General features: G+C 38.6%; 2 protein-coding genes across 2 annotated transcripts in view; one reads left to right on the top strand and one right to left on the bottom strand.

Moving 5' to 3' along the window:
• The window catches only part of lonrf2 (LON peptidase N-terminal domain and ring finger 2), a 169,013-nt gene extending 144,960 nt beyond the window's left edge, over positions 1–24,053 (top strand). Inside the window, exons 10-12 of the mRNA XM_067404428.1 lie at positions 22,084–22,246; positions 22,384–22,533; positions 22,740–24,053. Coding sequence (XP_067260529.1) covers positions 22,084–22,246; positions 22,384–22,533; positions 22,740–22,904 — 478 coding nt within the window. The 3' untranslated portion in view covers positions 22,905–24,053. The remainder of the gene's footprint in view (positions 1–22,083; positions 22,247–22,383; positions 22,534–22,739) is intronic.
• On the bottom strand, positions 3,411–5,005 carry LOC137033044 (uncharacterized). The gene has a single exon (XM_067405110.1). It carries the CDS (start codon positions 4,579–4,581, stop codon positions 3,715–3,717), a length of 867 nt encoding a protein of 288 aa, XP_067261211.1. The 5' UTR covers positions 4,582–5,005; the 3' UTR covers positions 3,411–3,714.
• Positions 24,054–24,846: the final 793 nt, after the last annotated feature.

The following is a 24,846-nucleotide window of genomic DNA, read 5'->3' as shown; positions in this document are numbered from 1 at the left end:
TTATATAGCGCTTTTTACAATTGGTAATTGTTTCAAAGAAGCTTTACATATTAGAAGCACAGAAAAAAAAGAAGTGGTTAAAAATAAGCTGTACAAGCAAGCGTGGTAATGTGTAACATATACAAGATGGTGCTACATTAAGCCAATATTGGCTGACTCCCAGGGATGGAAAAAAAAACCCAGCGTGCTAACACTGGGAAAAAAGTCCTAGGAGGGAAAAAACCCCTTGGAAGATATATATAATATATGTAAATGGATATGGAGATCAAAATCTGAATTATACACTTTTATTATTGAGATTAAAAATAGATTATATATAAATATATGTAAGCGGATACAGGGATTAAAAATCTGAATTATAGATGCTGCCAGAACTGGATCTGTAGGCCCATTGTCTCCTGGGCTACGTTGTAGTCAGGTCCAGACACAGGTTCTCCATCTGATCTGGATACGGCCTGGATCCAGCACCCGGCAAACCTCAGGATAAGCAGAGAGACTGATATTAGCGTAGATGCCATTCTTATTCTGATGTACAGGTATATCTAGTGTTATAGGAAATGTTCTCGGTTCTGGCCGACCTAATTATTGCAGCGTAACAATCCTTTAACGGATTTGAAAAATGTTAATGTGTTGATAATGTGTTATGTGTATGCAAGAGCAAAGAGATGTGTTTTTAGTCTAGATTTAAACTGACAGAGTGTGTCTGTCTTCCTGTCCTAGCTTCCAATGCTAGGAAGATTGTTCCAGAGTTTAGGTGCAAAATAGGAAAAGGATCTGCCGCCTTCAGTTGATTTTGATATTCTGGGTATTATCAACTGGCCTGAATTCTGAGATCGCAATAGACGTGAAGGACTATAATGCATTAAGAGCACACTTAGGTACTGGGGAGCTAAACCATTTAGAGCTTTATAAGTAAGTAGCAAGATTTTAAAATCTATACGATGTTTAATAGGGAGCCAATGTAATGTTGACAGAACTGGGCTAATATGGTCATACTTTCTGGTTCTAGTAAGAACTCTAGCTGCCGCATTTTGGACCAACTGTAGTCTGTTTAAAAGGCAAGCAGAACAACCACCCAGTAGAGCGTTACAGTAATCTAGGCTTGAGGTCATGAATGCATGAACCAACTGTTCCGCATTTGTCATTGAGAGCATGTGTCGTAATTTAGATATGTTTTTTAGATGGAACAAGGCGGTTTTACAGATACTGGAAACATGACTTTCAAATGAAAGATTGGTATCAAAGAGCACACCCAGGTTCCTAACTGAGGACGAAGATTTAATGGAGCACCCGTCAAGTGTTAGAGAGTATTCAAGGTTTTTTCGTGAGGAAGTTTTTGGTCCAAAGATTAGGATATCAGTTTTTTCTGAATTTAATAATAAGAAATTTCTTGTCATCCAGTTTTTAATGTCAGCTATGCATTCTGTTAGTTTTGTGAATTTGTAGGTTTCGTCAGGGCGCGAGGAAATATAGAGCTGAGTATCGTCAGCTTAGCAGTGAAAACTAACACCATGCTTCCTAATTATCTCTCCTAAGGGCAGCATGTACAGAGTGAAAAGCAACGGTCCTAGTACTGAGCCTTGTGGTACTCCATATTGAACTTGTGATCGATACAACATCTCTTCATTAACTACTGCAGATTGATAACGGTCAGATAAGTAAGATTTAAACCATGCCAAAGCAATTCCACTAATGCCAATATAGTTTTCAAGTCTTTTTAGAAGAATGTTGTGATCGATAGTGTCAAAAGCAGCACTAAGATCTAATAACACTAATAGAGAAATACAGCCACGATCAGATGATAAGAGTAGATCGTTTGTAACTCTAACGAGAGCAGTCTCAGTACTATGGTATGGTCTAAATCCTGACTGGAAATCCTCACAGATTCCATTTCTTTCTAAAAAGGAGCACAGTTGTGTTGAAACTGCCTTTTCTAGTATCTTTGACAGAAAAGGTAGATTCGAGATTGGCCTGTAATTTACTAAATCTCTCGGATCTAGTTGAGGTTTTTTAATAAGAGGTTTAATAATAGCCTGCTTAAAAGTTTTTGGCACGTATCCTAGTGTTAAAGATGAATTAATTATATCAAGAAGTGGACCTACGACCTCTGGAAGCATTTTTTTCAGTAGTTTAGTCGGCATTGGGTCTAACATACATGTTGTTGATTTTGATGATTTGATAAGTTTAGATAATTCTTCCTCTCCTATAGTGGCGAATGATTCTAGTTTTACCTCAGGGACACTATAGTGCACTGTCTGAAGCGAAACTGTAGACGGTTGCATGTTTTTAATTTTCTCTCTAATATTGTCAATCTTGCAAGTAAAGAAGTTCATAAAGTCATTACTGCTGTGCTCTTTGGAAACGTCAGCAGTTGAATCTCTGTTTCTAGTTAATTTAGCCACTGTGTCAAATAAATACCTAGGATTATGTTTGTTTTCTATTAAGAGATTTGAAAAATAAGTAGATCTAGCATTTCTTATAGCCGTTCTGTACTCAATCATTTTTTTCTTTCCACGAAAGGTGAAAAACTTCTAGTTTTGTTTTCTTCCAACTACGTTCGGCTTTTCTCACAGCTCGTTTTAGAGCCCGAGTGTGCTCATCATACCATGGATTAGTTTCCTTAATCTTCTTTAGACGTAAAGGAGCGACTGCATCTAATGTGCTGGAAAAGAGAGAGCCAATAGTTTGTTGCAGCATCGAGTTCTTCTAAGTTGTCAGGTATACTAAGGCGATGAAACTGCTCGGGGAGATTATTTATAAAGCAATCTTTAGTGGTAGAAGTGATGGTTCTACCATATTTATGGCAGGGTGGTGGTTTTGTAGCCTTGGCTAACTGTAGTATACACAAGCCTAAATAATGATCTGATATATCATCACTCTGCTGTAGAATTTCAACAGCATCAATATCAATTCTATGCGACAGTATTAGATCTAGGGTTTGATTACGACAATGAGTGGGTCCTGACACGTGTTGTCTAACTCCAATAGAGTTTAAAATGTCTGCAAATGCCAACCAAATGTGTCTTTATTATTATCTACATGGATATTAAAATCACCAACAACAAGGACTTTATCCGCAGCCAGTACTAACTGATAGAAAATCAGCAAATTCTTTGATAAAGTCAGTATGGTGCCCTGGTGGCCTGTATACAGTAGCCAGCACAAATGTCAACTTACATAATGTTACATAAAGCACCATCACTTCAAAGGAATTATATTTGAAATTCTTTTGAATTGTTCTGAATATATTACTATAAATTACAGCAACACCTCCCCCTTTGCCTTTCTGTCGAGGATTGTGTCGATAATCATAACCTTGAGGACTAGACTCATTTAAAGTAATGTAATCGTCCGGTTTTAGCCAGGTTTCTGTCAAACACAGCACATCTAGATTATTGTCTGTGATAATATCGTTTACAATAAGGGCTTTTGAAGAAAGTGATCTAATATTTAACAACCCAAGCTTTATCATTTGTTTATCATTATTATCTCTATTTTTTATTTGTTGAACATCAATTACATTTTTACTATTAAATGGGTTTGGAAGTTTTATGGGTTTTTTTTCATTCGGAGTACAGACACAGTCTCTATGTGATAATATCTAGGTGCGAGAGTTTCTGTGTGTTGGGAATTATCTGACTTCTGTAAAGTGAGGCAGCTAGCAGACAGTCGGTTTAGCCAGTCTGTCTGCTTCCTGTCCTGGGCCCCAGTTTGTCATGTTTTAGTTCTAAGACTATGTGCCATATTACTAGAGAGAAGAGCAGCACCATCCCGGTACAGATGAATACCATCTCTTTTCAACAGGTCAGGTCTCCCCCAAAAGCTTTTCCAATGGTCTATGAAACCTATATTATTCTGTGGACACCACTTAGACAGCCAGCCATTGAGTGATGATAATCTGCTAACTATCTCATCACTCCGACGAACAGGAAGAGGGCCAGAACAAATTACTTCTCCTGACATTGTACTTGCTAGTTCACACACCTCTTTAATGTTAATTTTTGTGATCTCCGACTGGCGAAGTCGAACATCATTTGTGCCGATGTGAATAATAATTTTAGAGTATTTACGATTAGCATTAGCCAGCACTTTTAAATTTGTTTTTATGTCAGGTGCTCTGGCTCCCGGCAAACATGTGACTATGGTGGCTGGTGTCAGTATTTTCACGTTCCGTGTAATAGAATCGCCAATGACTAGGGCACTTTCAACAGGATTCTCAGTGGGTGCGTCACTGAGTGGGGAGAACCTGTTTGATGTTCTTACTGGAACGGAAGAGTGGTGTTTTCCACGGCTAGGCCGCCTCACCGTTACCCAAGTGCCCTGCTGCGCGGGCTCTACAGCCCGAACCGAACAATGTACAGAGTTCACTAAGCTAGTTGCATCCAAAACAGTATCTGAGGCCCCTACTTTCTTACTATCCTCGATTAAAGTTTGGATGCGTGTCTCTAATTCTGAGATTCTCTCTGTCAGCCTGACTATTTCCCTACATTTATGACATGTAAATCCCTCGTCGCTGACAGAGAGAGCTACACTAAACATGTTACAGACTGTGCAAAATATGACTGAGGGAGAGGATGACATGACTCACCGTGTTTGTAGACTGATCCGATCCGATTTACCACAGCTGTTTGATGAACGCGTTAAAAAAGGAGAGCGCGAGACTGATAACAAGTTAACCAGCGAGATCCAACTGCGTTACAGCGATTTAGATTCAAAGATTACAAGCTAGCGACGTCAGATTAATGTGGTAGGCAATAATAATATAATCAAAAATCAATAAAAGTAAGAGAAAACTAAGCTATACGGAGACGCAAACACCAGCTGTTTGATGAACGCATTTAAAAAGGAGCGCGCAAGACTGATAACAAGTTAACAAGCGAGATGCAAACGCGCTGTAACAGCGATTTAGATTCAAAGATTACAATCTAGCAACGTCAGATTAATGTGGTAGGCAATAATAGTAATACAAGCAACAATGAATAAAAGTATGAGATTCAATAAAAGTAAGAGAAAACAAGGCTATACTGAGACGCAAACACCAGCAGGAGGCAGACAGAAGCACTGCTGCTGCTGTTTGTCTGTTCTCCCACTAAGGGTTAGTTCACCCAAAAATGAAAATTATGTCATTAATGACTCACCCTCATGTCGTTCCAAACCCGTAAGACCTGTTCATTTTCGGAACACAGTTTAAGATATTTTAGATTTAGTCCGAGAGCTTTCTGTCCCTCCATTGAAAATGTATTCTGTCCATGTCCAGAAATGTAATAAAAAACATCATCAATGTAGTACATGTGACATCAGAGGGTCAGTTAGAATTTGTTGAAGCATCAAAAATACATTTTGGTCCAAAAATAACAAAAACTATGACTTTATTTAGCATTGTCTTCTCTTCCGGAATCCTTTCCATTGAATTGATTCCATTGAATCCTTTCATCTGGCGGCATTGGTAATGCACTTTTAATGCACTTGGTTGTTTTTGGCGATTAGGACATCCACAACATTTTGAAGCATCAAATACATTTTGGTCCAAAAATAACAAAAACTACGACTTTATTCAGCATTGTATTCTCTTCTGGGTCTGTTGTCAATTCGGCTTCACGACTCCGCTTCTTCTTCTTCTTCTTCTTCTTTCCTGTTTTACGGTGGTTAGCATCCAGCTTATTGGTGCATTACCGCCCCCTTCTGCTCCACAGTGTGGTTCACGACTCTGCAGTACAATGCTGAATAAAGTCGTAGTTTTTGTTATTTTTGAACCAAAATGTATTTCCGATGCTTCAAAAAATTCTAACTTACCCACTGATGTCACATGGACTACTTTGATGATATTTTTATTACCTTTCTGGACATGGACAGTATACCGTACATACATTTTCAATGGAGGGACAGAAAGCTCTCTGACTAAATCTAAAATATCTTAAACCATGTTCTGAAGATAAACAGAGGTCTTACGGGTTTGAAACGACATGAGGGTGAGTCATTAATGACATCATTTTCATTTTTGTGTGAACTAACACTTTAAAGGGTCGTGGAATGCCACGTATTTCAGTACTGATTAGTTCTCACCAGTTTTGAAAAAGGTGTGGTAATGTTGAGTGGAAGGGGAAGAAGGGGAAGAAAGGAGACTAAACTCACAGTGAGTAAAAACATCAAAGATTCACAGAAATGTACACTGCAATTTACTATTGCATGCAACAAAATTAACAAATATCTAGGGCTATCTTTTTTTTTTTTTTTCTTTTTTTTTTTTTTACAATTAACGCAGTATCATTTTGTTCCTGGCATCCTTTGGCTAGCGTGATAATATATGATCATGCACTCATTCATTCAAGTGCCTTTTAAAGGGTTAGTTCACCCAAAAATGAAAATTCTGTCATTAATTACTTACCCTCATGCCGTTCCACACCCGTAAGACCTTTGTTAATCTTCAGAACACAAATTAAGATATTTTAGTTGAAATCCAATAGCTCCGTGAGGCCTCCATAGGGAGCAATGGACACTTCCTCTCTCAAGATCCATAAAGGTACTAAAAACTAGTGGTGGGCATAGATTATTTTTTTTAATCTAGATTAATCTCACTGTAATCTTGGAATTAAACTAGATTAAAATAGCTCATTTGAATTCTGCCGAAGACATTCAGAATATGTATGCTACCCAAATAATGACTAATAGTAATCTGCCATTTTGTCCGACAAAGCAGTCAGGAGTTAGAAGATTAACCTTTGTGGAGTTAAACTTGAAAAATTGTGTATATTGATGTCTTTCTGCGTTTGAAACAACATTGATTCTCATATTTATTTGATGCTATAAATGGACTAGTAGTAAGAGATGATCGGTTTACGAGTCTCTTGAGCTGAGGCGCTACAGCAATCGGTCACGACCATGGTCACGACACATTAAAGAACAACAAAACGTTTTTTATTGTTTGAATTTCTTAAAAAACTACACAGTTTTAAAGCTGGGACTTTGTTTAATATCATAAGTAACCTGCTCTGTCTTGTCTATCGACGTGTTGTCTGTGTCCTCTTTGATCCGCAATGTATATTTCACTGTGTGACGTGACCGCGCCACGGCTTGTCAGACAAAGCAACAGTAACTAAGGGGGGCTGGTCTTTGCGAAGGGTCAATTCGGCTAGGTATACATCCGCGCTAAAATATCAAGGTGAAAGTCATCATAGCTTGCGTAGTATAGACCCAGCTCCCAACCCAACTTTGAGAATATATTAATGGCGATATTTTTTTTATTGCCCGATAAGACTCTCACGTTAACGCAGCACGTTAAAGCCGATAACGGCCCACCACTACTAAAAACAATATAAAGCGATGAGAATATTTTTGGAGCGCCAAAAAAACAAAATAACGACTTATTTAGTGATGGCCAATTTCAAAACACTGCTTCATGAAGCATCGGAGCATAAATGAATTAGTGTGTCTCGTGAGTTACCTGTGTGCATCTCTTTTGTCTACAGCCCCCTCGTTGATTAAGCATATAGCTAATATAGGCTAACTTAATGATTCTTTAATGGATTTATTAAAGTATTTATGAATGACAGGCAACACTGACAGTGACAAGGCAGTCTTTATTTGAACTAATCATGTCATTTATTTAAATGAATTATGTAGAGTGTGAAATAAAACCAGCGTCTCTAACCACAGATTACTATATAAAAAGACATTACATTTATTGAAATGCATTTTAAATGAAAACAAAAATAATCAAACAGTTTGAAATTTCGATAGGGGATTGTTTTACTCATCATTATACTAATTGATGTTAAACTCCACATTTCCATTTATCGTGAAATTAGACATGGAAAAGGGTAGGGTTATTTCAGGTTTAGGCTTGGAGGTGAAATTATGTTTCGCTTTGCTTGTTGAGGTTCTATATTTCAGTATGTCATTCCATGCCCTCCTCTCTGACAAAGATTGGGCCCAATATGATCGCAAACTCGCCTTGTATCGGTGGCCTGTCACTGACTTTATCTGGCGACTTTCTAGTCCTGCATAAGAGTCGTCCAACAGCAGTGCTCCGCAAACTATGGTTTGTGTACATTTGTAAGATACCTTCCACCTGAACAACAAGAATTAAAAGTATACAATTTAGATTTGGAAAATAATATAAACACCGTTTAAATTCATGGGCAAAAACGAAATATCTATTACCAACCTCTTCACAAATATTTTTTTAGCATATTGCCAAGGTAGTTGAGCCCCATCGGCTCCCTGGTGAACCACACTTCGGTGCTCTCGAGTTTGCACAGAGGGATGCGTCTCGGATGCAAATAGAACGCTCCGGCATTTTCTGGACACTTTGACAAATATTTTTTAAAGCTGTCCACGGGACAAAGTGGGTCGCCGGGGCTCGCAAACATAAATCCTTGTAAATTTTCCCTATCGGATGCAGTGGGATCCTTGTGATTTTTTTGTCTCTGGGTTATGCGCCAGAGTCAGGTACTTTCCCATTCTCGTCTTGCTGGAGAACGAAAGACTCTTTTGATAGGTTACGGTTTCCTTCTCTTCCCTTCCATGCAAAATACAGCTGTATGTCAAACCAAACTTTTCTTAGAAGTCCTGTGGGTGTGAAAGGGGAGAGTGCAGGTGCATTTCTAATTTTCTCCAAGTCAGACTCAGTAATACGCGGATGATGAACGCTGGTGTTTTTTCCATTTTTCCTTGCAGCTTTTAAAACTGATTTAAAGACTGCATTGCTTGACTTGAAATCTATTACCTTATGATGTTGTATTTTGTAATGTGACGGTTAATACCTGCTCTGAGACACATCAAACTTGCGACACTGTATTCGCGTCCAGTGGTAGACTGAACAAAGGCATAAAACTCCCGCAATGTCTCATTTAAAAGTAGGTCTCGAAATCACAATTGTTCTGTCTTTGGCGCAGAAAGTCACGGAAAGTGCTAACTGCCCATTTAGCAATGAACTGGAGTCAATTATTCTGCTTAAACTATGATTACCATACCTCAAAACATTGTTCAGATGTTGAATTTCAAGATATTTGCAGGAGAGAGTATGTGCTTTTGGTACATAAAACGTAACCTTAGAACGTTTGTCAACCAATCAGATTCAAGCATTTAAGAGCCCCATAATATAAGTATTTTTAATAATTATACATTATTGTCAGCAGTACATTATTTTGTACATAACAAAAATTATATATTTTATTTTTATGTGTTAATAAAGGCTCTTTAGTTGTTTCAGTTTATTTGCCTAATAAATAACAATAAAAATGTTTTGTTTTAAATAAGTTTTTGACGGATTCCTAAAATATTTGTTTTCTCCTTATGACAGGTGGTCTAATAAATTTAAGCACTGTTTATATATTAGCAGTGAAAGAAAAAAATCTATGCATCTCGATTCTCTCTGCAATGATTCTAGATCGATTCTAAGAATTTCAGATTCGATTTTGAGCTTCCATAAAATATTCTTTCATAAAGTTTGGAAAGGTTGAAGCTTTATGAAATATGTGCTGTGATATACGCGTGCTTTGCTTGATGTTACAAATTTTCTACGAAGGCATCATTTATGTCGTTTGGAATGCTGTGGGCTTATATATTAAAAATATGAAGCTCCACACGGAGATATGATCTCACCATCGTCGAGTCCATCTGGGATTACATGAAGAAACAGTAAACTGAGACAGTCTAAATCCAGAAGAACTGCTGCAACATCTGAAAGATGCTTGAAGAAACCTAAATCCAAAACTACAGTACTGTGAAAAGTTTTAGGCACTTGCTGTAAAGTGAGGATGCTTTCAAAAATAGTCATAAATTTACAACCGTTTTTGTCCTAGGTACACTTGCATATAGTTTTTCAGCTTGCTTTGGAGGTACGTTTCTTCAAGCTTCTTGGAGACTTTACAGCAATTCTTCTGGATTTAGTCTGTTTTTTCGGTTTCTTGATGTAATCCCAGATGGACTTAATGATGGTGAGATCAGATCTCTGTGTGGAGCATACCTGCTGTTGTCAGACCCCTTGTGCATACAAAAATCTGCAAAAACAGACAAAAACAGTAGCCTGTAATACATTTATTAAAAAAAAAAAAAATTTCAAAAAACTGCTGTAGTCTAACAACAAAAAAATACTGTAATTATATTCCATTACTCCTTGTAATACATTTAATATTATATAATAAAAGAATACAATTCAATATGAGTATCCCACATTTCTGCCACAATACCATGGGTTCAGTTAGTGTTACTACAGTAAATCCATGGCACAATGTTTCTTGTGTTTGTCAGTGCTGTTGAGAATGACAGCAGTTTCATCTGGCTTTAAACTAGTTTAAATCACAGAGACATTTGTCAGGTTCGTAAAGTCATGAACCTGGAAAAGTCATGGAATTTTAAAATGGCAATTTCCAGGCCTGGAAAAGTTTTGGAAAAATAAATGAATCCAGAGAGTTTTGGAAAAGTCATGGAAATTTGTTTCAAAATATTTTTATAATGGAATATGTTTAAGTGAAAATATTGGTTAAACAAACTACAACACTTAACGTTCATTCAATCCATCCGACTGTGGCATTCCATCAGATTTCATTTCATTTTTTTTTTTTTTTTTTTTTTTAAATACGCAGCTTAGTGAAGCACAGCTCTGTGATCAGTAGTACATGCTGCTCCATCTGAAAGCCAGAGGGCGCTCTCATGCAGAAACTCCAAATATGACCTGCAGAAGTACGATATAATGCATGTCATTCCAGGAAATCCCTATGGGCATTATACCATCGCTGTAGCTGAATAAACAGAAGACTGAAGCGCTTTGATTGAACATGATTAATAAACACACAACTGCGATGGAACAGCATTTACTACTGTTTACAGAGCCATGCTTCATTGAAAAGTTGTGCATTAAAAATAATCGTAGCCTTTGCAATTTCATAATCGCACTAAGCTAAATCAGTTCAAGTGTGATTTCATGTTGATTGTGCAGCACTAGCATTGAGCATTATAACAATAACACACCTTTCTGTTGAGCTTATAAATGTGATGGACAGGCAGAGGTATTCAGATTAGTCATTGCTGAAACAAATAGTTTTCTTCAATGCGCACACTCTCTGACTGAATTCTGACTGAAACTCGCAAATTTTCCCATCATTAACAACAAAGTGCAGATTCAATGTAAAAGATTCATGTCGCAGTGTAGTCAGCTTCCGTGATTTTAACAGGAGTTGTTTGTGAGTGCTTAAACTCACGCTAGACCCAAGTTATGGACAGCTTCATGATCTGTCACATTCTCTGCTCCATCTAGCTAGCTATACAGTTTATTCCAGTTAATATAATGTATTCAACATATAGACTATAATTAACCCTCTGGAGTCTGAGGCTGATTTGGGGCTTGGAGAAGTTTTGACATGCCCTGACATTTGTGCTTTTTTCAGTTGTTCATAAACATATAAATGACAAAAGTGTCATTACACTGTATTCAGCACAAACTAGGCTACAATAATATGTGAGGAACATGTATGTACTGTTACGGTATGCTGGTGCAGAGATGAGGCAGATACGGATTTCCACAATAACGTAGAGCTTTAATCAAACAAAGGCAAGGAAACACCAAACATAACGTTAACACAACAGAAAACAACATTCAGAACGGACCAGGAGTGAAGGGAGTGAGTGTCATATAAAGGGAGTGCTAACAATAGAGTCCAGGTGCAGGTGATCCGTGATGATGAGGAGCTGACGAGGGAAGTGAGTGCAGGTGTGGAGAACAGGAGGATACTGGGAAATGGAGTCCAGGGAAACAAGGGATCTGTAACAGTACCTCCCCCTCCCGGTAGGCGCGTCCTCGCGCCGTAGATGTAACAACCGGGAGGGGGGCGGGCGCCCTGGAGACCTCAAACCGGAGCAGGGGGAGGAGTAAACTGGAGTGGAGGTCTCCAGGGCAGGTCCAAAAACCATGGCGGGTCAGGAGCCGTGGGCAGCCATGGGGGGTCAGGAGCCGTGGGCAGCCATGGGGGGTCAGGAGCCGTGGGCAGCCATGGGGGGTCAGGAGCCGTGGGCAGCCATGGGGGGTCAGGAGCCGTGGGCAGCCATGGCGGGTCAGGAGCCGTGGGCAGCCATGGCGGGTCAGGGGCTGAAGGCAGCCATGGCGGGTCAGGTGCAGCGGGCAGCCATGGCGGGTCAGGTGCAGCGGGCAGACATGCAGCGGGCAGACATGGCGGGTCAGGTGCAGCGGGCAGACATGGCGGGTCAGGTGCAGCGGGCCGCCATGGTGGGTCAGGAGCTGAAGTCCTCACGCCGTCAAGCCCAGTCGGCACAGAAGGACCGGCGGGAGATGGCGGAACGAAAGGCTCTGCCGACCGAAGCGCAGCCGGTGCTCCAGAAGGCCGCAGTTGAACACAGACGACAGACAACAAAGTGAACACCAGGGGGAGTGAGGAAGCCAACTGGAAACGAGGGATGGAGGGACGGAGCGGAGACGGAGGAGTGCAGTCCAGAGGGGAGGGCAGGCTGACGAGGGACCAAGGTGTGAACGGGGGCAGGATGGAGACTTGTGAGGCTGGAGGACTGATGGGCAACGGTGGAGCAGAGGGAGGTTGGAGCCAGGGTGTAGGTAATCGCCCAGAGGTCCGAGGTGGAGATCTGGGCGAGGGGGCTTGAGGTGAAGGTTCAGTGCAAACATAACTGGATGGAGGTGGGAGAGGGAGGCAGGGAGGGAAAACAGTCTTTGGGCTGGAGGGTTCAAAAACACAGTTCATAGGGGCAGTAGGTTCGGCGGCGGCGGCGGCTGGAGCGGCTGGCTCGGCGGCGGCGGCTGGAGCGGCTGGCTCGGCGGCGGCGGCTGGAGCGGCTGGCTCGGCGGCGGCGGCTGGAGCGGCTGGCTCGGCGGCGGCGGCTGGAGCGGCTGGCTCGGCGGCGGCGGCTGGAGCGGCTGGCTCGGCGGCGGCGGCTGGAGCTGAGGGCTCGTAGGCGGCGGCTGGAGCTGAGGGCTCGTAGGCGGCGGCTGGAGCTGAGGGCTCGTAGGCGTCGGAGACTGGAGAACTTTGCTCGGCGGCGGAGACTGGAGAACTTTGCTCGGCGGCGGAGACTGGAGAACTTTGCTCGGCGGCGGAGACTGGAGAACTTTGCTCGGCGGCGGAGACTGGAGAACTTTGCTCGGCGGCGGAGACTGGAGAACTTTGCTCGGCGGCGGAGACTGGAGAACTTTGCTCGGCGGCGGAGACTGGAGACCTTTGCTCGGCGGCGGAGACTGGAGAACTTTGCTCGGCGGCGGAGACTGGAGAACTTTGCTCGGCGGCGGAGACTGGAGAACTTTGCTCGGCGGCGGAGACTGGAGAACTTTGCTCGGCGGCGGAGACTGGAGAACTTTGCTTGGCGGCGGAGACTGGAGAACTTGGCTTGGCCCAAAAGTCTATAAGCCAGGCCGCATGACTGGGCGGCTTGTGTGAGGCTGGAAGATGGGTACTATCCATCCCCTCATATACAATTAAAATCCCCACAGGCACTGGAGCTGGCTCTGTGGGGACTGGAGCTGGCTCTGGAGATACTGGAGCTGGCTCTGGAGATACTGGAGCGGGCTCTGGAGATACTGGAGCGGGCTCTGGAGATACTGGAGCGGGCTCTGGAGATACTGGAGCGGGCTCTGGAGATACTGGAGCGGGCTCTGGAGACACTGGAGCGGGCTCTGGAGACACTGGAGCGGGCTCTGGAGACACTGGAGCGGGCTCTGGAGATACTGGAGCGGGCTCTGGAGATACTGGAGCGGGCTCTGGAGACATTGGGGCCGCTTTCTTCCTCCTCCTCCGCTTACTGGGCCCAGTAGCGGAATATGGGTCCAGCCTGGGGCAGGCAGGGAGTTCGCTGGAGCGGTATGCGGAGGAAGCCGGAGGTTGACTGACTGGCCCGGCCAACCGTGTTTCTGGATGGACCGGACGACAACACTGATCCTGAACCTCTTTCACTAAGAATTTGGAGCCATTCAACCACAAAATTAAATTGATAGTTTCGCTTAAGGAGAAACAAAAAACAGGTTCATCAAAACGGATAGTGTCGTCATCCAATCCATCCAAAAACAGGGAGATCAACTGAGCGTCGGGCCAGTTAGACAAGTAAGCAAGCTCCACGAACTCCTCCACATACCTCTCCAGCGAACGTCCTACCTGCAGGAGCCCGATAATGCGTTCGCTGGCTGTTAGAAGAGTGAGAGGCGCTGGAGGAGCAGGAGCCAGGGAGCTGGTGGAAGTCTCCATTTTTTTTTTTGTGGAAAATCCGGTCGTATAAGGTCCGTTCTTCTGTTACGGTATGCTGGTGCAGAGATGAGGCAGATACGGATTTCCACAATAACGTAGAGCTTTAATCAAACAAAGGCAAGGAAACACCAAACATAACGTTAACACAACAGAAAACAACATTCAGAACGGACCAGGAGTGAAGGGAGTGAGTGTCATATAAAGGGAGTGCTAACAATAGAGTCCAGGTGCAGGTGATCCGTGATGATGAGGAGCTGACGAGGGAAGTGAGTGCAGGTGTGGAGAACAGGAGGATACTGGGAAATGGAGTCCAGGGAAACAAGGGATCTGTAACATGTACATGTTTTTATTTTTGAAGGAATAATGTTTATGCGTGGTTATTGAAAAAACAAAAAAACTTAAGTCACTGAAATAAGGCCAAAAAAAGTATATTAAATCTGTGTTCACAAGACTTTTGGGTATTGGAGGTTGTAGACTAGAGTTTTTGCTTCAAAATTATGTAAAAATTATCTTGCCTACTCCTTCATATAAAACAATATATTGATTTAAAATAATGTCTCTGTAATAATGTCTCAGCTCATCATAAACAGCAATACTGTGAAATATTATTACAATTTAAAATAATGGTATTCTATTATATTCTTTCAAATATAATGTATTTCTGTGATGCAAAATGTCTGAACAATTATGTTACCTCTATGGCATTTCATATAGGCTTAAAAGCATGCACATTTGAAGAAATATTGATGGATTCTTATATATTTGTCAATTTTCTATACTGAGAATATTTATTGTCATCACTATGAGTGCTGGATACTGTGTTTTTAATTCATACTTGCAGCCGGAGGGCGCTCTCTGTTCACATTTAGTCCACAAATTATTCTAAAGAAGATGACATTTCAGGAATGGTCTTTTCAATTCATACTTGCAGCTGGGGGGTGCTCTCTGTACACCTTTAGGCCACAAATTCATATAAAGAAGAAAAGGAACTAGGAACTAATGGCATGTCTTCTAGAGATCGCTAACCACGGCTTTAACATCCAAATAAACACTTTTTAAGACAATAAATACACGATTGAGACATTTAGCGGATAATGAGCTGAATCACAGACTTCTGACATGGCTCTCTTTTCATACAGATTACATAAACACAGAATGTTTGTTTTCGATTTGACTTGCACGATTTAAAACCTGACATTTCGCCAACGTTTCCTTAGACATGTGTAATTTTTTTTGTCATTAGTATTCATAAGTTACAGTTCATTTTCTGAGAACTATCAGATTGGACTTCGTTCAGAGGGAGAGGAGAGATCACGCATCATGTTAGTTTTCTTTATTTTACAAAAATCACAACATTGTGTTTTTACTGAGTGTACACAAATAAAAGAAGACATTCTATAGTTTCAGTTGATATATTACTTATGTCTCTATGACAAGAAATGACGGAGTATTTTAAGTCTGTTTTGCTGCAATGTGAAAAAAATCCTGCAAAACGTGCCAACGCGTTTTCAGACCTCAGGGAGTTAAGAGCTCGCTCAAGTACTGGGGAGCTAAACCATTTAGTGTAAGTAATTAACAAGATTTTAAAATGTATACAGTGATTAATAGGGAGCCAATGCAGTGTTGACAGAACCGGGCTAATATGGTCACACTTCCTGTTTCTAGTAAGAACTCTAGCTGCTGCGTTTTGGGCCAGCTGGAGTTTGGGTAGCACTTTATTTTACAGTATGTGTACTTTTTATACATTAAAATAGTCATTATAATTTAAATTTGAAAGTACCCTCAAGAAGCGTTACGACATGGTTGATGGCACTGATATCGAACACTCATTGGGTCTCACCTGCTTCGTCACAGATTGCGACATGCCGTGTTTCAGTGGATTGACATTTGAATGAGTGCATCCTTGTACATAAACATTACATAGGAATTACTAGCTCTTACTAGGTGTAACTTACACATTAACTAACTGGTATATTCACTAGTACGTTCATAGTAAGTACATGGAAATAGGACTGTAAAATAACGTGTACCCTTGTACATAAACATTACATAGGAATTACCAGCTCTTTAACCTTTGTAATAATAAGCTTAAGCATTTTAACACAATTAGTAAGTACAGTAATGTGTCTTAAAAGTTACCATAAATAAGTGCCTGTTATTACCCACACTTATCTGTAAGTACAAAATATTTACCATGTAAATACCATTAGTAAGTACAGTAATGTGTCTGTTAGTTACCATATACGGACACTATAAGTAAGTGATATACCCAACACTTCTCTATAGGTACAAAGTAGCTATACGGTAGCACTTTATTTTACTTACCTGACATGTATGTACATGTAAACTAATAAACACTGCTGTACTTTCCAATGGTAAATTAAAGTGCTACCGGAGGCTACTGACGATAACAAAGTTGCGTTGTTGAGGCTTGCGCACCATCTTGAGGAGAAATGGAAACATGAGCGAAGTACACACAAAAAGAAACTCAGTTAAACATACTGCTGTAAAAATTCAAAATGTGGAGGTTTTTTTTTAAGTTAAGCAATATCACATGACCAAGAAAGCTGTTTTCTTAAACAGGCTACCATCCCCATTAAAAACATGACATTGATTTCATACAACAGTTTACAGCAGAACCATAGCGTAGCAACACTCATCCTGCATCCCAAAGTGCAAACTATCCACCCTATCTGCCCTAAATAGTATTGAATATTACTAATGTCACATACTATTTAGGATGGATAAAATGTTCATTGAGATGCAGTAAAGTGAATGACAAGGCTTAATGTCGAGCCCTGTATGAAGTCTTAATGGACCGCATTTCAGTCACCATTTCATATAGTCTGACAACAAAAACAGAAAAATATATAAATGAAACCATTTCATTGGGAATTTGACTGTATTAAAATATGTGAGCAAAAAGGGTAGCAGCAGAGAAGCAAACAAATTGCTGCATGCCCATATATATATATATATATATATATATATATATATATATATATATATATATATATATATATATATATATATATATATATATATATATATATTATATATTAAAAATAAAAAAAAATGGCATTAAAAAGCATTAAATCTAATTTAATGCTTTTTAATGCCAATTTTTTTATTTTTAATGCTATATATATATATATATATATATATATATATATATATATATATATATATATATATATATATACACATGTACGTGTATATATATATATATATATATATATATATATATTTTATATATATATATATATATATATATATATATCGTTGAGGTCTTCACAGGGCTCTGTCTCTAAGGCTCATCTAGATATAGTGGTCTCTGCTGACAATCAGGTCTGCATTGTGATTGTTTCTAGGTGCAGCTCCACCATCTGGTCTGGATACGAACTGGATCCAGCTAACTATTGTAACCTCTGGATAAGGATGAGAGAGACTAATATTACATGTTACTATTGTGGGTTCCTTGTTCTGGATTACCTAATTTATGCAGTTTATCAGTCCTTTAAAGGATTTAAATGATAGAAATGTAATAGTGTGTTATGTGTATGCTAGGTTAAAGAGATGGGATTTAATCTAGATTTAAACTGACAGGGTGTTTCTATATCCCAAACAACACTAGAAAGACTGTTCCAGAGTTTGGGTGCTAAATAGAATAAGGAATGGATCTACTGCCTGCAGATAATTTTGATATTTATTATCAACTGGCCAGAATTTTGAGATCACAGTGGACTTCAAGGTCTAACATGCTATTCAGAGCTTTATAGTCAAAGTATAGTCAAATCCAGCCTAAACCATAAAGTACTTGCCTACCTGCAGGTTTTTTTGTTTTGTTTTTGAGGGTCAGCGTTTCAACGTTTTTTAAAATTTCCTTTTATAAATATTTTATACTAGGTACATATATATATATATATATATATATATATATATATATATATATATATATATATATATATATATATATATATATATATATATATATATATATATATATATATAATGTACCTAGTATAAAATATTTATAAAAGGAAATTTTAAAAAACGTTGAAACGCTGACCCTTTATAATTATACTTATGTCTGTGTGTATATATATATATATATATATATGTGACCCGTCACGGAAACCAGGGACACAAGTCGGCAGCACAACTCTCCAGCAAAATGAGAAAGAAGCATTTTTTTTTTTTCAAAATTGGTGATTTCCGTTTTTTTGCAGAATCTGTTAGTTGAGATCATGAAGAAGCCTTTCCGTGTTTGAGATAGCAGTATTGGTATATTTAAAAGCGTACATTTTGAGGTTGAAATCGGCTTGTTTTTCGGAGATTTCAGCACGCAGTAGGGGCGTGTCATGTCTGTGTGTATTTCCATACTGGGAAGCGTGGCTGCTTATTATGCAGCGCTCTGGCCGGCTCTAGCTGATATCAAAATTCAATGAAGAACCGTGGCCGTTACACCGAAAATGTTTTGAAGTACTTCTTCGACAAGCCGGATGCTTATGAATAAGCGCTCACTGATTCTGAAGACGATCTGAGCGATGATGAAAGCGGCATAATAAGACATTACCTCTCTGGAGTCGGGTAACACGCCGGTGCATTTTGCAGGATTTTTTCACATTGCAGCAAAACAGACTTAAAATACTCATTTTTTGTCATAGAGACATAAGTAATATATCAATTGAAACTATAGAATGTCTTTTATTATTTACTTTTATTTGTGCACACTCAGAATAAAAACAAAATGTTGTGCTTTTTGAAAAATAAAGAAAACTAACATGATGCGTGATCTCTCATCTCCCTCTGAACGAAGTCCAATCTGATAGTTCTCAGAAAATGAACTGTAACTTTATAATTATACTTATGTCTGAAAAAACGTTGAAATGTCAAGTTTTAAAACTTGTAAGTCAAATCGAAAACAAACCTTCTTTGTTTATGTAATCTGTATGAAAAGAGAGCCATGTCAGAAGTCTGTGATTCAGCTCATTATTCGCTAATGCGGCCACGCCCACGGAGCGAGCGCTATTCAGACGCAAATTCAGTCAATACATGCATTCATCGTCTCAATCGTGTATTTATTGTTTTGTGTTTTGAATAGCCATAGTTAGCGATCTCTGGCCTCTGTTAGTCCAGTTAGTTCCTGGATTGCCTATTCTTCTTTAACAGGCTTCTCATGTGAGAAAATTTCATTTCATGATTATTGTGACCAAAATGATCACGGTTATCACAGAATCCTGTTCAAAAAGTCAATTCATCAAGTTTTATGTGGAAAACCAGCAAATAACAAATAAAATTAGCATCAATATGTACTTTTTCTTTACATAAACTTTAAAATAATAACATTAAAAATGATGGGCATATATATATATATATATATATATATATATATATATATATATATATATATATATATATATATATATATATATATATATATATGAAAGCCTATTTAAAAAAATAAAAATTATATATATATATATATATATATATATATATATATATATATATATATATATATATATATATAATTTTATTTTTTTAAATAGGCTTTCATTCTGTTGCTTCTGCTGTACTATAAAGCGAGTTCAATAAATTATAATACACACTTATAATACATGTGTAGGATGTCAGAGTGTGGTTTGTAAGTATGTACTGTTACTTGGTGTGTCTTTTTATCTTACACCTTTAAACCTATGATTATTTAGGTTGGATAAGTATAGTCAAATCCAGCCTAAACCATAAAGTACTTGCCTGCAGGTTGTTTGTTTGTTTGTTTGTTTGTTTGTTTGTTTGTTTGTTTGTTTGTTTGTTTTTTGTGTGTTTTGTTTTTTGTTTTTAAGGGTCACTTTGTAGTGAAGCCCCACAGAAGGCAATCGTAATAATGAAAACTTATTTTGTTTTATACAAAGCAGTTAATGCAAAAAAAATAAATAAATAAAATCAGCTAAGGTAAGAGCTCGGAGTACTCAAGCTCTTAAAGGGGTAGGTTCATCCAAAAATGAAAATTGTCATTAATTACTCACCCTCATGTCGTTCCACACCCGTAAGACCTTCGTTCATCTTCGGAACACAAATTAAGATATTTTTGATAAAATCTGATGGCTCAGTAAGGCCTTCATTGACAACAAGTTAATTAACACATTCAGATACCCAGAAAGGTACTAAAGCCATATCTAAAGCCATATTTTAAACAGTTCATGTGACTACAGTGGTTCAACCTTAATGTTATGAAATGATGAGAATACTTTTTGTGTGCCAAAAAAACAAAATAAAGTCTTTATTCAGTGATTTCAAAACACTGCTTCATGAAGCTTTAAAGCTTTACGAATCTTTTTTTTAAAATCAGTGGTTTGAAGCATGTATTAAACTGCCAAAGTCACATGAACCATTGAAATTTCAAAATGTTTCAAAACACTTATGACATAACGAAGCCTCGTTTATTGAAACCACATGACCCACCATCACAAGATATTGTTGAATAAAGTTATTGTTTTTGTTTTTTTGGCACACAAAAAGTATTCTCTTTGCTTTGTAATAGTAAAGGTGGGGTATGTATTTTTTCAATAACACTGTTGGACATTGTTGATATTTGAAATCAACCCAAACAAACCCACCCCTCTCTTCATTGCTCCACCTCCAAAACTCACCCAGAGTCGGACTCGAACCCCGGCCCGTCTGCTGCTGTCAGGCAAGGCGAGTGCACTGACAATGATGCCAAACATCGCATTCTCTAGCGGTCATCTGTGCGCATTGGTTTACCTGCTCAACTCTCACTATCTGGCCTCTGTTACACATGCAGTGCCAGAGTGGATGTCTATCACAGCTGATGCACAACAAAAAGCTTCACGAAAATTAAAACGCAGATGATGGACGAACAACAAGGAAGCACAAAAAATGAACGTACAGTACACAGGAGTAAATACAAACAAGTGTTTGTTGTTAGTCGCCAACAGCACAGCAGCTCCATACAATCAATGACACTCAAACCCAGTTTTACTCACGTGTGAAGCGGTATCAAAGCAGCCTCCGTGTCTGTTTTCAGGCCACCCCGCTTAGCACTCTCCATTGCTGGAAAGCTTTTCTAATATTAACGTTGGTCCTAAAGTACTTGCCCAGTCATAAACCTTCATTCCAGTGATATTCTTTTGAGCTGTTTTGTATTGTCTCATCTCTCTTTCTGCATTTTTTTTTTTTTCTTTTTCAAATCTCCGTCTTGCTCATTCTGTCTCCTCACCGACATACGCCCCCTAATGCTGATTCCTTAGAAGTTTGTTGTTGTCAGCCTGACAACCACTTAAACTGTTTTAAATATGTCTTAAAAAAAACCTTTCTGGGCATTTGAAAGTGTTAATCATCTTGCTGTCAAAGAAGGTCTCACTGAGCCATGGGATTTTATTAAAAATATCTTAATTTGTGTTCAGAAGATGAACGAAGGTCTTACGAGTGTGGAACGACATGATGGTGAGTAATTAATGACAGAATTTTCATTTTTGGATGAACTAACCCTTTAACCTTTTTTCACCATAAATGTATCGCCACACCCCTGCCAAACCATTTGAGATATCAAAAATCTATTTTGCAATCTATCATGTTCAGTGTTCTGGTATAATGCTGACAGAGTTTGCTGACAATTACTTGAATCCCCTTAGAGGAGTTTTTAAAGAGTTCACCGCATGCACTTTTCACTAAATCCAAAATGGCTGACTCCCTTTTGGGCGGAGCTTATGACTAAGCATGAAAGCTGTTCAGCTAAATAAGAATTATATGTGTTCAGAGTTTCATACATATAATTTCATTGCTTGGGCCCTAATCAGAATGAAGTGCATAACGTTTTAATGTGGCATGGAGTTAAATGGGTGAGGTCTATGATTTACAGGTTTGCAGACCACGGCTGTATGCTGCAGGTGAGAGATGTCAAGTTTTTTCCTGATGGACGCTCTGTGGTGGACACCATAGGCATTGCTCGTTTCAAAGTGCTTAGTCATGGGCAGAGAGATGGATACCACACAGCCAAGATTGAATATTTAGAGGATAAGAAGGTATAGAAATATTTTTGCATTCTATGAGCGCAAGAAAGTTCAAATCCGAAAGTTTTATTATTTGTTTGTCAAAGAGAGTTAGAGAAAAATGTCTACTCAGTCTTCCACACTGACCTAAAATGTATGTTTGTGTTCAGGTTGAAGGAGAGGAGTTGACAGAGCTCCTGAAATTACATGACTCAGTGTATGATCAGGCCATGGCCTGGTTCACTTCACTTAAAGATGATATGAAGAGCCAAATCATCAGCCACTTTGGGCAGCTGCCTGTGAAAGACTCTGATCCACAGGTGAATGTTTGCACCGAATCACTCACATTTTTTCTAAATGCTCATTCATAGTAATCTTGCCTCCAGCCTATCTGTAAAATAGCAGTGTATAATTCACATTTTAAAATTCCTGTAGTCCGCATTTATATGCAGGTTAATGTAATGTTTTTTTATACAAAAAAAAATTAATAAATACTTATGTTTGTTTCTGGTCTTGTTTTTCTCAGGGGAATCCCAGTGGCCCTGCGTGGTGTTGGTGGCTGTTGGCTGTGTTGCCGCTGGAAAACAAAGCCCAGCTGACCATCCTTGCCATGAACACTCTTAAGGACCGGCTGATTGCCATCCGCAGGGTCCTCATTTTTGTAACTCGCAAGCGCCCTCGTGATAAATGAGGACTTATCAAAATTAACCCATAGCTTGGGAATGCTGCCTCAGGCTGGGGTCACAGAGGTGTCTTCCAGTAGCCATTTTGGTCAGTTATTGCATAATGCAGCCCTCACCAATTAGTGAAATTGTGCAATAATAAAGTCTGCATCTTAATATGGTAATTTAGACTCATCAATTAGCAGTGGTGTTATATTATAATGTAGTCATTGTATGAAAGAGCTTGTAAATGATGGCCTACATTAGGAAGCTCATTTAGTTCAGGTGCAGTCAGACCGTACACAAGTTTTACAGTAGCAACAAACATTATGAAAACAGTGGCAACTTTTTTCTTAAGCACTTTCTGTTCTTTGAAAATATCACCTCTGTTTTGTGCCTAGATTGTGTGTAAGGCTGACCAAATGCTTCCCATGGCTTGCAAGGATCAATACTGTTAGGGGAAAAAAAACCTCTGCTTAATTTTGGAAATGAGCAGCCACCTTATTTCCATAGGGTAAAATGTCAATTAAAGTAAAACTTATTTTGACTTAATATAAAATGACATGTATTGTAACTATGCTTTCTTTCTCTATCTTTATTTCTTATATCCATTTTGATGTCTAGTTAATTCAGAAACTATAAATTCAGTCATAAATTGCAATGTTCTGCTGATGTCCATTAATTTTTGTCTTGTAGGACATACTCTCCAAGCTTGAATACAGCCTTAATGATATTTAGTAACAACCACAGGTGTTTTTTATATTTCAGGAGTGTTTGTGATTTTTTTTATTTTTTTTTATTCTTCTTTTTAAATTGGATCGTCATTGGGGAAAAAATTGTGTGAAGTCATACTGTAAATTTTAAGAAACGGGCAATCTTTTTTTTTTTTTATGTGATGCATAATATACAAGACTGTGATGGGTGGCTTATGTCTATTTAATAACCTTTTATAGTCTATAAGAGGCCTTTGAACGTTCACACTCTTTTTCTTCTAATTTTTCTTGTCTTTTTGTGATGTGCATGTCTTGTGTATATCCATTATCTACCATTTCCTGTGCAAGTTACTACTTAGATGCTGCATTTTTTCATGTAAATTTGTACATCAATATAAAATAAAACACATTTTGTATTTTAAAGCAAAATAGGCTTTTATTTGCCTTTCTAAGCCATTAATTGAATTGGTCTAAGAATTCAGTACTGCGCTTTTTTAAAGGTGAAGTATGCAGTTTCTGCAGCACCTAGCGGAATTACAAAAATAAAGCATATTTTCAAACAACCTTGCAAACTCCTTTTCGTGAGTTGCACCTCCCCCAACGCAAACATCACAAATACAGTTCTTACACCAGTTTTACACACACACATACACAATCTCAGAAGCAATCCACTCTTACACACACATAACCCATGAATTAATACAAACAAATTTTCAAGAAAAGTACCATTCCATGTACAACACTAGGATTCAAAACTTCGGGAAACATTTTACAATAAAGTTTCATTAATTAACTACTTTAGTCAGCATGAACTAAGAATGAACAATACTTCTGAAGCTTTTATTACATTAACTAATGTTAACAAATGAGACCTTAGTGTAAAGTGTTACCAAACTTGTTACCAACCTTATTGTAAAGTGTTGACTTGTAATCTCTTAAAACTTTACTAGCACAAACATTAAACAGCACCAAAAGGTAACACTTTATAATAATGTTCAGTTATAAATCATTTATAAATTATTAATCATGGGCTAATCATTTACAAAACATGACTATACATTCATAAATAATTAAGTGATATACTAACATTTTATGAATGTTTTATTAATTCAGTTATAAGTCATTAATAAATTATTGATGAACTAATCATTTACAAAACATGACTATGCATTCATAAGTGATTAATAGGTGATGTTAACATCTATAACAGTTGTTGAACACTTTGTAGTGTGTACTGCAGTGTAAGTGCTGCCTTGTG

This window comes from Chanodichthys erythropterus, chromosome 12 (assembly GCF_024489055.1).
Source record: "Chanodichthys erythropterus isolate Z2021 chromosome 12, ASM2448905v1, whole genome shotgun sequence".
NCBI lineage: Eukaryota > Metazoa > Chordata > Actinopteri > Cypriniformes > Xenocyprididae > Chanodichthys > Chanodichthys erythropterus.
This window is presented reverse-complemented; position numbering and strand designations above follow the sequence as displayed.